Genomic DNA, 18,694 nt, shown 5'->3' with positions numbered 1-18,694 from the left:
CAGTGGTAGAGAATGATAGGGACCTGGGGGTGGTTGTGCAGGCAGATATGAAGTTTTCTGAGCAGTGCAGACAGGCTGCAAGAGTAGCTCATGGTGTATTGGCAATGATATATAGGAATTTTTCTAGCAGGGATAAGGAGGTGATTATTCCCTTGTATAAGGCAATGGTCAGGCCACACCTAGAGTACTGTCTAGACCTGTACTGTATACAGGTCTAGAGGCCTCATTTCAAGAAGGATGTAGAGCTGCTGGAAAGAGTACAGAGAAGGGCAACAAGATTAGTGAATGGAACAAAGGGGTGCTCTTACGAAGAAAGGCTTAAGTTTTGCAAATTACAGTGTTTGGAGACCAGGAACCAGCGAGGTGATCTGATAGAGGTGTATAAAGCCTTGAATGGTTTGAGCATGCTCAATGCTGATGTGATTCTTCCTCTCGCTCAGAATAATCACCTGAGAGGGCATAAATTCAAATTGAGGAAAGACAGATGTAGGATAGACGTGCAGAAATTTGCCTTTAGCCAGCGGGTGGGTGGTTGGTGGAACAGACTTCCATCACTTGTCGTGGAAGTTGATAGCCTAAATAAGTTTAAGGCTCAGCTGGACAGGTATTTTGAACGAACAGAGGGGTGAAGTTGAAGTGGTTTCTTTCTTTTTTTTTTTTTTTTTTGCTGATACTGCATAAACTTGCTTTCTTGCATCAAATGCCTCTAGTAATGCTAATGTCATTGAAGATTCTTGCACTCACACCGCCAAGCTGTGGTGCCATCAGCAACAAACATGGTGAGTGCTTCTATCAAGCCATTGTGCTGATGGAACAAAGATATAAAAGCAAATGTAGTTCTGCCATATTAGACAATTTTGTTGGTTGGTGAAAAGGGATGCTCCCTGAAGCTGAATACAAGCAAACGGTGAAAGGGTCCTATGTTTGATACAGGAATGTTAGTAGCTACATCTTGCTGCCGTATAATTAAAAAATACCTTGTATAAATATAAAAAAAGTACTTTATTTGAAAACAAGAGGCAGTCTGCCATTTTTAGTACTATTTCCATGTTTAGCACGACAAAATCTATAAAGTAAACTTACTTTCATGCCCGTAATAAGATATAACCCCAGATTTGTTGTTTGGTGTAATTTGTGTTTTCTTATTTACTTAGTTATTATTATTTAATTATTTTTTTGCCAGTGACTTCCTTGCACTGTATGGCAAATATTCTTACTATTTCCACCTGTTTTTATGTCAGTCAGTATGAACAGATGATGCATTAATAAAGGAATGATCCATTTAACTTGTTTATCTATTTAGATAGTGTATAACAGTGTTTGATTATTTTGTGTTTTTAATTTGAATGGTACCACTGATGTTATTGTCTAACACAACAGTTAAATATTTTATTTTAGACTTCCTATTAGAGTATGGGGTATATCTTGTTGGACTAAGTGTCTGTGATGACACTGCTTGTGGAATGGTAAATCTTTCAATTTTTGCCACACCCGGAGTTGCTATGTGCCGTCTCACAGTATCTTCAGTTATTGAACTTAACTGGGTAAGCTTTTGGAAAATAGATTGATAATGCATATTTTAATCTAAATAAGCCTTTTTATTACTCAAATCTGTTTTAGTCCTTTTTGCATTGAACTTGAATTAATATCTCTTGTATCATTTTTTCAAATGATTGTTGAGTGGGTATATAGAAAATAAAGGAAGACAAACTTATGTTGCATCCAATTTTATATGAAAACATCTTTGATGAAAATCAGAACCGTTTAAAAATCAAACAGCTAGAGCCAAAGTCATGAACTATGTAACATTTTATGCTCATGCCTGCATACTCTACTGAATGATAAGCAAAATCCAAGCCAAAATAGCCTAATTACCCATTTGATTGCCATTTGTTGAATAGTATGATTGCAACAATACAAGTAACAAGATTGCAACAATTTGTATTGTTGCAATACAAAAACAAATGTAATACAAGTATTTGTATTGTTGCAATCCACCTTTTCATTCCATTCCATTGTTATATGCCTCTATAGATGTTTTCACATCAGTAATGTTCTGAGTAGTGAAAGGGACTGAATGCCACACTGCTATAGCCTCTGTCTGTGTTCAAGGATGCTGAAGTCAAATGCAGGGCATTGTTGAGAGTATCAAGCAAGCCAACCTAACAAAATAAAAATGGAAGTAGCAATGAGCGTGCGAGAATGCTCATTGCTACCTCCATTTTTATTTTGTAGTGAGTATTAATTATGTACAATGGAACATTTCTCCAATTGGGGAGCAGATGAGTTTAAATGCTCAAGCTCCTTTCCTTATGCCAACTACTATTTACATAAGAAAGCACATCGACAGTTTGAAAGGAGATTTATAGAAAATGATTGCTGTTCTGTATGCATTTGCAATTGTCTATGGTTGGAAAACTATACAAAGAAACCAGCTGCTGAAGCTGCACCATTGATACTTACTGCATTTCCTGAAGTTGATGTCGATGGGTTCCTTGTGTGTAATAGCTGCAGAGGATCACTTAAGAACAACATAATTGCAACACTATCCAAGTCGAATGGCTTTGTCTACCCAGAAATTCCATTGCATTTACCAAAGTTGGATTTAGTGACAGAGAGGCTTATTTCTCCTTACTTAGCATTCGTGGAAATAAGGCACCTGAGACATGCATACTGACAATATGGCATTCTGGGCCAAGTAAACAATGTGCCTGTTTCAGTCAACACGACAATCCATTGCTTGCCGAAGGAGATTGAAGGAAACAGTTACATTGATCACTTGGCCCAGAATGCTATATTTTCCTTATACGTGTCTCAGGTGCCTTATTTATGCATATAAAATGCAAAAAAAAAATACAAAAGCCATCTATTTGATTGGGTTAGTAAGAAAGTGAGTATTTAAAACAATGTAGGGTCAACACTCCTTTCTATCGATTGTGTCAAATTACGATAGATCAATCATTCTTTGATGTCATATGGAAGTGAATTTGGCTAAAAACATAAGCAAAGCGGTTCCAATCGAGGAAAGTCTCATTGCCCAACAGAAAATGTGGCACGTTGATGAATTACTATAATCGCCCCAGGAGAAACTATTTTTACTGCAGAGCTTACTGTTTGATGACCACCAGAGGAATGTTCATCTTTCCCAGCATTTTGGCCAATTCAGATTATTCAGGGATAATTTACTTTGTAAACCTTCATAATGGCAATGAGCAAGCTCAGACGATCTGACCAACTTGGTGTTACTCCATATCATCTCCTTTGCATATGGAGCAATGAAGATAATGAGATTGAGAACAAGACTCTTTGACGGCAGCTTTCAAATATATAGGTAAAGATAGAAAACTGACCTGTGAGCAAGTTCAATCCAAAGAATACATTAACAGCTGTATGTACCAAAAACAATTTGGCCTTCCTAAGGACAATTCCAAACTCGACCTACTACTGGGCTCAATGTAAGCAAGATCTGTTCGCTATGATTAGGCAGCTTGGTAAACATAGTGTTCTTGACTCTGAGTGTCAATGAAAGCAACTGGCCGCTTTTGCTTCAGTTATTGTACAAGTTACAGAATAGGGGGCATGATATTAGTGAGGACGATGTGAACAACATTGACTTCATGCAGAAGGCGATGCTAATGAACGAAGACATTGTACCTTGTGCAAAATACTTCAAAAAAGATTGTGGAAGTAATTATGAACGTGTTGCAGTTCAAAAATTATAGCCCATTTGCTCAATTTTATGTGGTCAACATTTTTGAGCACATAGAATTTCAACATCATGGTAGTCCACACGTGCACTTTTGCTGTGGCTAAATAATGCTCACAAAGATTCTTTAGATGAAAACAAAGAAGACAACATTGCAAAAATTGGGAGCATCAAACTTTAAACTCACAAACATACAAGAAAATATTTCTTCCTCTTGCCCAGATTAATCAAATGAGGGGACATAAATTCAAATTGAGGAAAGACAGTTGTGGAATAGATGTGGGGAAATTTGGCAGTGTTCATTGCTGGAACAAACTTCCATCTGTGATTGTAGAAGCTGACAGCTTAAATAAATTCAAGGCTGAACTAGACAAACGTTTGGAACTAATGGATTGGTCAAATGGAAAGGTTTTTTTTTTTTGCCGATGCTGTAAGCTTGCTTTCTTTCATCATATGTTTCTTCTAATCCAAATGCTAGTATAACTACCATCTGGGGTAAAGGGAAGGGTTTTTGCTTTCGTAAAGGCGACTATAGTGGTCTCAGAGATGTTTTAAATTCTCTACAGTGGGATCCACTGATGATGTTACCAACAGCAAATTCTAAATGGGAAGCATTCAAAGAATTAATCTTGGAAGCTAAAAGGATTTTCATACCAACTAAGAAATACTGTCCAAGGTTTATGGCTAAATGGATGTCAGTGAGACTCTTGGTAGAGAAAAAAAAATCAATGCAATGCATATAACTTATCAGGAGACAGATACCTATGGTACATATAAGATAGTCTGTAATAAAGTCACAAATGACATTAGGCAAGAAAAGGCAGATTACAAGAAATCTTTGGCAAACAATGCAAAGAAAAACAGTCAAGTCTTTACTCATGTAAATTGTAGAAGAAAGGGGATGAATCAGATTGGTCCACTTGACATTGATGGTTTGATTATTGTTGAACCTGCTGAGGAAGCTGATAAACTGAATGAGTATTTTATATCTACATTCACACATAAGGAATTCTGTAGGGAAGTGGAGATCAGAAGCTTATCAAACATTAACAGGGAGTTAAATGATTTTGTAATAAGTGAGAGCAAAGTAGAGGTGAAATTGTTGAAATTGAACATAAAGCCACCTGGGATGGATGACACTGTCCATTATATTAAAGGAAGCAGCAAAGGAAGTAAGCAAACCCTTAGCCATAATTATGAAAGCTTCCTTGGACTCAGGGGGTGGTTCCCATGGACTGCAAATGTGTCTCCAATTCACAAAGGAGAATGCGTCCCAATTCGTGGATCAAAGGATGACACCAGTCTAACTTCTGTGCCAAGCAATATAATGGAGTCACTGTTTAAGGAAGTGATGTAGGATCATCTAGACAAGACTGCAATTATAGTTCAGACACAGCATGGATTTGTTAAAGGGAAGTCTTGTCTGACAAATTTGATTGGACATTATGATGTGGTCACAAAGGAACTGGATGCAAAAAATAATTTTGATATCATATACTTTTATTTTAAGGAAGCTTTTGATACTGTAGCACATTAGCATTAGTACAGGCATATGATGCAAGAAAGCAAGCTTATGCAGCATCAGCCAAAAAAAAAAAAAAAACGCTCCCATTTCAGCCCTCCGTTCGTTCCAAGTACCTGTCCAGCTCAGTCTTAAATTTATTTAGGCTATCAACTTCCACAACAAAGGATGGAAGTCTGTTCCACCAACCAACCACCCGCTGGCTAAAGGAAAACTTCCACACATCTGTCCTACATCTGTCTTTCCTCAGTTTGAATTTATGCCCTCTCAACTGATTATTCTGAGTATTTTTTTTTTTAGAGGAAAACTTCCATCAACATTGAGCACTCAAACCATTCAAGGCTTTATACACCTCGTCTCCAGACACTGTAGTTTGCAAAATTTAAGCCTTTCTTCGTAAGAGCAACCCTTTGTTCCATTCACTAATCCTGTTGCCCTTCTCTGCACTTGTTCCAACAGCTCTACATCCTTCTTAAAATGAGGCCTCCAGACCTGTATACAGTACTCAAGAGGTGGGGCCTGACCATTGCCTTATCCCTGCTAGAAAAATTCCTGTATATCATTCACAAGACATTATGAACTACTCTTGCAGATCATCTGCACTACTCAGAGAACTTCATATTTGCCTGCACAATTACCCCCAGGTCCTTTTCATTCTCTACCACTGTCAGTGTAGTACCACAGAGTTGATACGTTGATATTTATTGCTGCTTCCCATATGTAGTACTTTACATTTGTCAATGTTAAACTTCATTTGCCACCTCTCAGCCCATCTGCTCAACTTTTCTAGATCCTGTTGCAGCAGCGTACTGTCATTAGTGTCCTTAACAACCCTGCCAACCTACATGTCATCTGCAAACTTGGACATTAAGCTTGATATACCATCATCAATATCATTTATAAATACAGAAAACAAGAATGAACCCAATACTCAACCCTTAGGGACTCCACTAATAACATTAGTCCACGATGAGCAGTGTCCATTGATTACCACTCTCTGGTCTTCTCCCACTCAACCATCCCTTTATCCAGCAATTTGCCTCCAATGCCACACTGCTCCAATTTGTGCAGCAGTCTTACATGTGCAACAGTATTAAAAGCCTTTCTAAGATCCAAATATATGATATCAAATTTATTCCCTGCATCCAGTTCCTTTATGATCACATCATAGTATCCAATCAAATTGGTCGGGCAAGACTTTCCCTTAACAAAACCATGCTGTGTCCGAGCTGTTTTGCAGTGCTTCTTTAACCCATGCCTCTATTAATTTTCCTGTAACAGAAGTTAAACTAACAGATCTATAATTACTTGTGTTGCCCTTTGATCCTCCTTTGTGAATTGGGGTCAAATTTGCACATCTTCAGTCCATGGGTACCTCCCCTGAGTCCAAAGAAGCTCTCATAATTATGGCTAAGGGTTTGTTTACTTCCTTTTCTGCCTCCTTTAATATAACTGGATAGATCCCGTCCACATAGAAGACTACTCTACAAATTGGAGCAGTATGGCATTAAGGGAAGTTGCTACAATGGATAAAGGGGTGGTTGAGCTGGCGAAGACTGAGAATGGTTATCAGTGGACGCTGCTATTCATGGACTAATGTTATTAATGGAGTTCCCCAAGGATCAGTGTTGGGCTCATTGTTGTTTTTGGTATTTATCAATAATATTGATGAAGGTATATCAGGGTTAATGTTTAAGTAGGCAGGATTATTAATGATAGTAATGATAGTACGCTACTGCAACAGGATCTGGAAAAGTTGAGCAGATGAGAGGTGACAACTGAAGTTTAACATTGACAAATGTAAAGTACTGTATGTGGGTAACAGTAACCCCAGATTAACATATCAACTGCGTGGTTCTACACACAGGTTGATGGAGAATGAAAGGACCTGAGGGTAATTGTGAAGTCTGATATGAAGTTTCGTGAGCAGTGCAGACAGGCTGCAAGAGCAGCCCAGAGTGCCAAGCGAGTGATCATAGTGATATTTCCAAAATGATTTGAAAGCATCTTTTCCAAACGACAGATTGTAGAGATTGTTAAAACCCTTTCTTTATAAAGTTATTAAATTTAGCTTTTTCTAAATAAAGAAGTAAGCTTCGTATCAAAGAAGGAAAGACACCTTTCTTTTGTGTATATATATATATATATATATATATATATATATATAAAACCAATTTCTCTAACACACTAACCACTAATCTCTTATCGCTTGGTCACTGATGGCACCGCTCCTGCCTCCACGTGGTGGGGCTGGTAATCTGAGTATAATTCAATACTCACGGTGAAAAGGAGTAATTATGGATCTGTTAATATCACCGACTGCAGAGCCTACGTGCTCACATGAATTTGAGTCATCTCAAGAAAAAAGAATCAGAAAAAATGATTCTTCACATGACCTACCTGCTTTTTTTAATTTTACACTCGTTATCAACAAAACCTCTTAGTAGCTTATTGCCATTTCTTGTGCAGAAAAGCATAGAGGCTATATCAGGTGCTCCCAAAATTGTCAAATGCCTTCGCTCAGGAGATCTTCTTAAAGAGACTTCCAATCCCAGTCATTCTAGACAACTCCTTAAGCAAACAACCCTCGGAGGCCTTCCCATTTCGGTAACCCCACACAGAACTTTAAACACCTCAAAGGGAGTCATTTCAGAATGGGACCTCCTTAATGTTCCCAAGGAAGAAATTGCTGAAGAACTTGAGGCACAACGTGTTGTCGGTGCAAAGAGAATTATAACCAAACAAGATGGTGTCCTTACACCCACAAGAAATGTTATCCTTCCTTCAGCAGTCCAAATCTCCCAGAATCAGTAAAAGCTGGCTATGATTTAAAAAATGATTTAAATGCCAAAAGTATGGTCATTCTCAAACAGCATGCCAAGGTAAGGCAATTCATCCCCTCTGTGGCTCATCAGACCACTCCCAAACTAAATGTACAGCAGCAACGCCAAAGTATCCCAATTGCTAGGGTACTCGCCCCGCATATTCTAGAACTTGCGAATCATGGAAAATGGGAAAGAAAATAATGAAGTACTAGGTAGAGAAAAATGTATCATACCAAGAGACATGTAAACAGATATTAAATGTGATGCCTGCCAAAACATATTCCAATGCAGTCAAAAACACTAAAGAATTTTCAACACAGACTTATATTATTATTCCTCCTAAATTCTCTCTTTCTCAATGGGCTAGATCCATCCTTGCAGATTGTGAGACACTGACAGCAACAAAGACAAAGAGTCCATCTAATTTTACTAATACAAAGCCATCCAAGCCACAACAAGATTTTCCCAACTCAGGCACATTATCGAAAGAGAAAGATGCTCATCATACACAAAATAAACCAACTGAATGAACTATGGAAATTGATGAGTAGTTCGATAATGAAGATGCTGTTTTCCTGCTTCATGCTGATGATGAGTCCCAGTCTTTTCAAAACGAGAGAAATATAAACAAATCGAGGGAAAAACAAACGATCAGACCAATCCACCTAACCTAAACCCAAGTAATGCAGAAAATTATTCAATGGAATTGTAGAGGACTAAGAAGCAATCTTTACGAATTAAAATACTTAATGCACCAGCATGATACTGCATGTATTTGTCAATAGGAAACTTGTTTATCATCAAATTATACCCCATACTTCTCACGGTATACGCTATATAGATGTGACAGATGTTCTGAGTCTCCGGCAAGAGGTGAAGTAGTAATATTAGTTCGTAGTAATGTACCGTCGAAACCTGTTCAGCTTTCCACTAATCTAGAAGCAGTAGCCGTTCGTATTGTTCTTAGAATTAATTTCACTCTTATCTCCATTTATATTCCACCAAACGTTTCATGTTCCATTGCAGAACTTGACAATTTACTTAATCAACTGCCCCAACCTGTATGCTTTCTAGGTGATCTAAATGCTCATCATCCTTTGTGGGATTCTCCGAACATAAATCGTAGAGGGAGAATGATAAAAACTCTACTTGATAACCATCACTTAACACTACTGAATACTGTGTGCATACTTATATCCACTTGCCTACAGGATCAAGCTCTGCTCTGGATCTGTCCGTATGTTCCTCGCCCATTTATCCTAGCTTTGATTGGACAGTATTAACTGACCTTCACAACAGTGATCACTTTCCTATAATTTGCAAAATACAGACGGATACAAACTATACATCTAACCAAAGAATTATGTGGAATTTTCACCAAGCTAACTGGGAGAAGTTTTCGAAAGCAGTGCAATTTGATAACCATTTGATTCTTACTGCATCTATTAATAATGCCACTATACATATAGTAGAAGAACTACTTGGAGCTGCTGCCAGCACAATACTGAAAGTAAACCTTACGAAACAAAGCTATAATAGTTGGTGGACAAGGGATTGCTTTTTTGCCAAAGAAGACAACACAAATCTTGGAACATTTTTCGCTGGAATGCTACAATGGAGAACCTTATAAACTATAGACGGCTGAAAGCTGAAGTATGCCGAATTCATAGAAAAGCTAAATAGGATGCGTGGATTCAATTCAGTTCTACCATCTGCAGAAACACTGACCCCAGAATAATTTGGAGAAAGATCCGTATCCTCAGTGGAAAGTGTCAACAAACCAAAGCCCCAATCCTGTCCTGGAAAGGAATAGATATTTCTTCTCCAACTGATATTGCAGAAGCATTAGAAGAAACATTTGCAGTCAGTTCATCATTTCAATCTTACGAAGACTCATTTAGATGCAAAAAAATGTCCGTGGAAAATTATAAGATTAATTTTGTTACAAATCAATCTTATTCTTATAACCTTCCATTCACTATGAATGAACTCAACAAAGCTCTCCAGAATTCTAGAAATAGTTCTGCTGGACCAGATGGCATTTTCTACATAATGCTTTCCCACCTCAACTCAAACTCAAAATCTATACTACTGAAATTTTACAATAGAATCTTTGAGGATAATGTTTACCCTGATACATTGCATCAGTCAGTAGTTGTAGACATAGCGAAACCTGGGAAAGATATGCTGCCTCCCCCAATAGTTATCGTCCTATATCTTTTACCAGCTGTTTAGGAAAGATAATAGAAAAGATGGTTCACAGGAGACTTGCCTGGATAGTTGAAGATCAAGATGCTATAACATGCCATCAATTTGGTTTCCGCCGTAACAGATGTACAACTGATGTCCACATCAAGGTTGAAGCTCACATTCGAAATGCTTTTCTTAAAAAACAGCACATGGTAATGTTTGTTTGTTTGTTATTTGGTTTCTAGGAGCATTAGCAACTAAGGCCATATTGCTCCCGGATATGGGGTGGTCATTCCCTGACCTTTCCGCATCCTCTGTATTTGGTGGTGACAGGCTCAAACCCCGGTCCAAACGTGGTAATGATAACATTCAATATTACCAAAGCATTCGATACAACCTGGAAATATGGAATCCTCCCTCCAAGACTTATACAAACTTGGACTGAGAGGTAACCTGCCTAGATTCATACAGAATTTTCTTCATCTCAGGACCTTTCAAGTAAAATTCCAGAATGAGCTGTCCAAAATTCACATGCAAGAAGAAGCAGTACCTCAAGGATCGATTTTAAGTACCACACTCTTTGCATTACGTACCAATACATTATAAGAGACATCCAGCTATGGTAGAAGTTTTTAGCCATAATTTTTGAGTTTCCTTGGACTCAGGGGAGGTACCCATAGACTGGAAATGTGCAAATGTGACCCCAATTCACAAAGGAGGATCAAAGGCTGACACAAGTAATTATAGACCTGTGAGCTTAACTTCTGTTCCAGGAAAATTAATGGAGGCACTGGTTAAAGAAGCACTGCAGGATCATTTAGACAAGATTTCAGTTATAGCTCGGACACAGCATGGTTTTGTTAAGGGGAAGTCTTGCCGGACAAATTTGATTGGATACTATGATGCAGTCACTAAAGAAGTGGATGCAGGGAATAGCTTTGATATTATATACTTGGATCTTAGAAAGGCTTTTGATACTGTTGCACATGGCAGACTGCTACACAAATTGGAGCATTGTGACATTGGAGGCAAATTGCTGCTATGGATAAAGGGGTGGTTGAGGCGGAGAAGATAGAGAGTGGTAATCAATGGACACTGCTCATCGTGGACTAATGTTATTAGTGGAGTCCCTCAGGGTTCAGTATTGGGTCCATTGTTGTTTTCTGTATTTATAAATGATATTGATGATGGTATATCAAGCTTAATGTCCACGTTTGCAGACGATACAAAGGTTGGCAGGGTTGTCAAGGACACTACTGACACTATGCTGCTGCAACAGGATCTGGAAAGGTTGAGCAGATGGGCTGAGAGGTGGCAAATGAAGTTTGACATTGACAAATGTAAAGTATTACACATGGGAAACAGCAACCCCAGAGCAACGTATCAACTCTGTGGTACTACACTGACAGTGGTAGAGAATGAAAGGGACTTGGGGGTGGTTGTGCAGGCAGATATGAAGTTCTCCCCTTTGTTTCATTCACTAATCTTGTTGCCCTTCTCTGTACTTGTTCCAGCAGCTCTACATCCTTCGTGAAATGAGGCCTCCAGACCGGTATACAGTACTCGAGGTGTGGCCTGACCATTGCCTTATACAACGGAATAATCACCTCCTTATCCCTGCTAGAAAAATTCCTGTATATCATTGACAAGACACCATGAGCTACTCTTGTAGCTTGTCTGCACTGCTCAGAGAACTTCATATCTGCCTGCACAATTACTCCCAGGTCCTTTTCATTCTCTACCACTGTCAGTGTAGTACCACAGAGTTGATGCGTTGCTCTGGAGTTGCTGTTCTCCATACGTAGTACTTTACATTTGTCAATGTTAAACTTCATTTGCCACCTCTCAATCCATCTGCTCAACCCTTCCAGATCCTGATGCAGCAGCATAGTGTCAGTAGTGTCCTTAACAACCATGCCAACCTTTGTATAATCTGCAAACTTGGACATTACGCTTGTTATACCATCATTATAACCATTTATAACATATGGTATAACATTATACCATATGTTATAAATACAGAAAACAATAATGGACCCAACACTGAACCCTGAGTGACCCCACTAATAATATTAGTCCACGATGAGCAGTGTCCATTGATTACCACTCTCTGGTCTTCTCCCACTCAACCACCCCTTTATCCATAGCAGCAATTTGCCTCCAAAGCCACACTGCTCCAATTTGTGCAGCAGTCTTCCATGTGCAACAGTATCAAAATCCTTCCTAAGATCCAAGTATATAATATCAAAGTTGTTCCCTGCATCCAGTTCTTTTGTGACTGCATCATAGTATCCAATCAAATTGGTCAGGCAGGACTTCCCCTTAACAAAACCATGCTGTGTCCGAGCTATAACTGAAGTCTTGTCTAGATGATCCTGTAGTGCTTCTTTAACCAGTGCCTCCATTAATTATCCTGGAACGGAAGGTAAACTCAGGTCTATAATTACCAGCCTTTGATCCTCCTTTGTGTATTGGGGTCACATTTGCACATCTCCAGTCTGTGGGTACCTCCCCTGAGTCCAAGGAAGCTCTCATGATTGTGGCTAAGGGTTAGCATTAGCATTAGTAGAGGCATTTGATGCAAGAAAGCAATCTTATGCAGCATCAGCCAAAAAAAAAAAAAAAAAAAAAAAAACCACTTCCACTTCACCCCTCTGTTCATTCAAAATACCTGTCCAGCTGAGCCTTGAACTTATTTAGGCTATCAACCTCCACCACAAGGGATGGCAGTCTGTTCCACCAACCAACCACCCGCTGGCTAAAGGCAAATTTCCGCACGTCTATCCTACATCTGTCTTTCCTCAATTTGAATTTATGCCCTCTCAGGTGATTTTTCTGAGCTAGAGGAAGAATCCCATCAGCATTGAGCATGCTTAAACCATTCAAGGCTTTATACACCTCTATCAGATCACCTCACTGGTGCCTAGTCTCCAGACACTGTAATTTGCAAAACTTAAGCCTTTCTTCGTAAGAGCACCTATTTGTTCCATTCACCAATCTTGTTGCCCTTCTCTGTACTCGTTCCCGCAGCTCTACATCCTTCTTGAAATGAGGCCTCCAGACCTGTATACAGTACTCTAGGTGTGGCCTGACCATTGCCTTATACAATGGAATAATCACCTCCTTATCCCTGCTGGAAAAATTCCTGTATATCATTGACAATACTCCATGAGCTTCTCTTGCAGCCCGTCTGCACTGCTCAGAGAACTTCATATCTGCCTGCATAATCACCCCCAAGTCCCTTTCATTCTCTACCACTGTCAGTGAAGTACAACAGAGTTGATACGTTGCTCTGGAGTTGCTGTTTCCCCTGTGTAGTACTTTACATTTGTCAATGTTAAACTTCATTTGCCACCTCTCAGCCCATCTGCTCAACCTTTCCAGATCCTGTTGCAGAAGCATAGTGTGAGTAGTGTCCTTGACAACCCTGCCAACCTTTGTATCATCTGCAAACTTGGACATTAAGCTTGATATACCATCATCAATATCATTTATAAATACAGAAAACAATGATGGACCCAACACTGAGCCCTGAGGGACTCCACTAATAACATCAGTCCACGATGAGCAGTGTCCATTGATTACCACTCTCTGTCTTCTCCCCCTCAACCACCCCTTTATCCATAGCAGCAATTTGCCTCCAATGTCACACTGCTCCAATTTGTGTAGCAGTCTTCCATGTGCAACAGTATCAAAAGCCTTTCTAAGATCCAAGTATATAATATCAAAGTTATTCCCTGCATCCAGCTCTTTTGTGACTGCATCATAGTATCCAATCAAGTTGGTCAGGCAAGACTTCCCCTTAACAAAACCATGCTGTGTCTGAGCTATAACTGAAGTCTTGTCTAAATGATCCTGCAGTGCTTCTTTAACCAGTGCTTCCATTAATTTTCCTGGAACAGAAGTTAAGCTCACAGGTCTATAATTACTTGTTTCAGCCTTTGATCCTCCTTTGTGAATTGGGGTCACATTTGCACATTTCCAGTCCATGGGTACCTCCCCTGAGTCCAAGGAAGCTCTCATAACTATGGCTAAGGGTTTGCTTACTTCCTTTGCTGCCTCCTTTAATATAACTGGATAGATCCCATCCACTCCGGGTGCCTTTCTTGTGTTTATCTTCAACAGTTTCTCCTCCACTTTACTCCCAGTTATTTCAAGATTCTGTAGCTTACTGCTAGAGTTGAATACACCTCTGGCATTCCCCTTGCTGAATAACTCCACATGTGTAAATGTCGATGCAAAATATTCATTTAGTTTGTTAGCTACCTGAGCAGGATCATCAACAGTTGACCCATCAATATCAAGTGGACCAATCTGATTCATCCCCTTCCTTCTAGAGTTTACATAAGTAAAGAACTCTTTGCTGTTTTTCTTTGCATCCCTTGCCAAGGATTTCTCGTAATCTGCCTTCACCTGCCTAACATCCTTTGTAACTTGGTTGCATATCAACTTGTATCTATCATAGGCTTCTGTGTCATGTGTTAATTTGTAAGTATCCCATGCATTTTTCTTCTCTGCCATATGCCTCATTAGTTCATCTGACATCCATTTTGGCCTGAACCTTGAACAATATTTCTTAGTTGGTATGTAAAGCCTAGTAGCTTCCAAGATAAGTTCTTTGAATGCTTCCCATTTTGAATTTGCTCTTGGTAACATCATCAGTTGGTCCCACTGTATAGAATTTAAATACTGTCTCAGTCCATCGTAGTCACCTTTACGGAAGCAATAACCCTTCCCTTTACCCCTAATGGTAGTTACCTCTTTCAGTAAATCCCACTTCAGCACACTGTGATCACTGCCACCTAGTGGTTCATTTATCTGCAGATTCTTAATGCATGAAGAATCACTGCTGATAATCAAATCAAGAGTATTACTCCCTCTAGTTGCCTCCCGAACATGCTGATGTAGAAAACAATCATCCAATAAATCCACAAAAGCCCTGCTAGTGTGTGAGTAACCAGCCCCCAAATTCCAGTCAATATCTGGGAAATTAAAATCTCCCATTATAAGACTCTCTGATTTACTGGCCCACTCTATTTCCCTGTACAGTTCCTTATTATACTCATCAGAGTCATTAGGCCTATAGCACACGCCTACTCTCAATTTTGATCTCCCAATGCTTATGTCACACCAAACTGACTCAACACTGCACTGTCCAGCGATGTCGACTGGCTTCACTTCCTTGGTTTTTATGTGTTTCTTAACTAATAGCATAACCCCTCCCCCCTTCCTATCCTGTCTATCCTTTCTGTAGACGTTGTACTCCCCAAATTGCAGTTCTGCATCCCTTATATCTGTGTGACACCACGTCTCTGATATCCCAACAATATCTGCCTTTGATATTTTGAGCAATACCTCAAATTCATCAAATTTATTTACTAAACTCCTAGCATGGTGTACACGCAAGTATACCTGCACCTGTTTCTATTCTTAGTTACCCTAACACAACCCATGTGTTTACTTGTACCGCAATGGCTCCCAGCAGTCTCTGAAATACAATGCATCTTGTTTTTCAGGCTTCTGCTCATTCTAATAGAAGCAGTGCAAGAATCTCTTTCACCTCTGCCAGTGGCTACTGTCAATCTATTGGTCTTTGTCTCCCCCCAAGCTAGCAGTTTTCCGACCCACCTAACACTGCCTCGATAGCATCAGCAAATATTCTTGCACCCTTTCTGTTATTTGTTATTTGGTTTTTAGGAGCATTAGCAACTAAGGCCATATTGCTCCGGGATATGCGGTGGTTATTCCCTGACCTTTCCGCATCTTCCGTATTTGGTGGTGACTGGCTCGAACCCCGGTCTAATCAAGAAACGTGTGCTACGCACTGCTGCTCCTTCCCACCTGGCTACGGAGGCGCCTGCACCCTTTCTATTTAAGTGTATCCCATCCCTGTAGAAGCAATCTCTCCTGTTAACAAGTACAGTCCAGGCTGAAAAAAATTCTACCCCTTGAGCCTTGCACAATCTTTCCAGGGCCGAATTGATCGACAAGGCTTTCATCATATACTCCCTCCTATCGTGTCTGGGCAGAATTGCAGACACTTTCAAATTCAACCCTAATTCCTGGCTTTTGTTCAACAGTGACCTGTACTTGTTAAGTAATTCTGCCGGTCTCCTACTCTTAATATTATTAGTGCCAACGTGTACAACTATATCACCTTTTGTGCCCTTAAAAGATGATATTCGCTCTACAACGTCATCAACCTTTGCCCCTGGCAGACATACCCTGGTCCTGTTCCACCTATCTTTTTTACAAAGCATGTTCTCCGTTTCCCTGACAATAGAGTCACCAGCAACTACTAGTTCCTTCGGGACCAGCGCAATCTGCCTTGGGGGTTGTCTCTGTGTCACGCGATGCCCAAGTGCAAGTTCTGGCGTTGATGTGGGCAGCTGAGAGCTTGATGGGCCCCTCAATTTAGTTTCTTCGAGGGCATCCACCCTGTCCTTCAAGCTCTCATATAGGCCCACAAGAACGCTGAGTTGTTGCCTGATATCGATACACTCCTTGCATCGCGCACACACAAAGACATCCCCCTTGGCAGTATCATGTCCCGTACCCGATTGCTCTGCAAACATCAAGCAAACAGTGCATTTTATAAGGCTGTGAGTCAGAGGACAACTGCCCCCCTCAGTTCTACTCTGAGCCACAGCACTTCCATTAGCTTGAGCCTTTTGCTTTGCTGCTCTTGTCTGAGTCATGATTCTATTAATTAATTAATTATAATTAATTATGTTATGTTATTAATTATGTTAAATATAATTAATTATATTACGTTTGTAATCTAAGTCGTTATATGTATTTATTTAAAAGTACAATTTAACTGCTAACGAAGTTCAACTAACATTTGCTTACTTCCATTGCTGCCTTCTTTAATATAACTGGATAGATCCCATCCACCCAGGTGCCTTTCTTGTGTTTATCTTTAACAATTTCTCCTCCCCTTTATTCTCAGTTATTACAAGATTCTCTAGCTTACTGCCCGAGTTCAATACACTTCTGGCATTCCCCTCGCTGAATAACACCTCATGTGTGATTGTCGATTCAAAATATTCATTTAGTTTGGTAGCTACCTGAGCAGGATCATCAACAGTTGACCCATCAGTATCAAGTGGACCAATCTGATTCATCCCCTTCCTTCTAGAGTTTACATAAGTAAAGAACTCTTTGCTGTTTTTCTTTGCATCCCTTGCCAAGGATTTCTCGTAATCTGCCTTCGCCTGCCTAACCTCCTTTGTAACTTGGTTGCATATCAACTTGTATCTATCATAGGCTTCTGTGTCATGTGTTAATTTGTAAGTATCCCATGCATTTTTCTTCTCTGCCATATGCCTCATTAGTTCATCTGACATCCATTTTGGAGTCTGGGTGTGTGATTGGCCTGTGCAGACATTGCTCCTTAAAGCTCTTCAAACAGAGAAGTTTTTCCTGAGTTATTTTCTGCTTTATTAGTTTAAATTGTCATATTAACTTATTTTCTAGAGTAGCTTTATATTCCTAGTTACGATACTTAGTTTAAAGTTTAACTTAGACAGAGATTTCGTAGATATTACTTAGTATCGGTAACGGTATCAAATCCACGTGTCACAAATTGAACGAGAGGTCTTTTAACCAAATTTAGTCGATTTATTAACCAATTGTTATATCAAATTATCTTCTATAAGTAGATTATAGACCTAGTCAGGATCCTTAGTTTATTCTAAATTGAGATAGCGAGATTTCGAAGCTAATCAATACTTACGAGTCCGTAGAAATACCGTTTGTGAATTCCCGCCATTTTTACACGATAGCATAAGCTTAGTGTAGTGTACTGCATAATATAATATTGTCAATTAATCAGTAAATCTATTAATCTTGATAAACTTTATTGTCAATTAAATTGTATTTTTAACTCTATATATATGTAACGACTTAATCGTAACAAATAATTAATACATAACTATAGTGGTACACGTGATACGGAAGTTGTATAAAGGGAACACTAGATACCGAAAAAAAAAAAATATATATATATCTATATATATATATATATATATAACATAACTGTTTTCGGATATAACTTAAGGATTTAATTTTTGTTTTTAATTTTATTGAATTAAATTGGAATCATGACTCTGACCAGAGCAGCAAAGCAAAAGGCTCAAGCTAATGGGAGTGCTGTGGTTCAAGGGAGAACTGAGGGGGGCAGTTGCCCTCTGAATCACAGTCTATTAAAATGCAGTTTGCTTGATTTTGCGGAGCAGTCGGGTACGGGACATGATACTGCCAAGGGGGATGTCTTTGTGTGTGCACGATGTAAGGAGTGCAAGGAAATCAGGCGACAACTCAGCGTTGTTATGGGCCTTTATGAGACCTTGAAGGACAGGGTGGATGCCCTCGAAGGAAATAAATTGAGGGGCCCATCAAGCACTCAGGTGCCCACATCAACGCCAGAACTTGCACTTGGTCATCAGG

The 18,694-nt window shown here is 39.4% G+C and overlaps 1 protein-coding gene across 1 annotated transcript in view; it reads left to right on the top strand.

Moving 5' to 3' along the window:
• The window catches only part of LOC150081150 (uncharacterized), a 421,878-nt gene that overhangs the window by 275,927 nt on the left and 127,257 nt on the right, over window positions 1-18,694 (top strand). The window contains exon 14 of the mRNA XM_090380944.1: window positions 1,399-1,544. Coding sequence (XP_090237070.1) covers window positions 1,399-1,544 — 146 coding nt within the window. The remainder of the gene's footprint in view (window positions 1-1,398; window positions 1,545-18,694) is intronic.

This window comes from Mastigoproctus giganteus, chromosome 9 (genome assembly GCF_048544385.1).
Source record: "Mastigoproctus giganteus isolate SK-2022 chromosome 9, ASM4854438v1, whole genome shotgun sequence".
NCBI classification, from domain to species: Eukaryota; Metazoa; Arthropoda; class Arachnida; order Uropygi; family Thelyphonidae; genus Mastigoproctus; species Mastigoproctus giganteus.
This window is presented reverse-complemented; position numbering and strand designations above follow the sequence as displayed.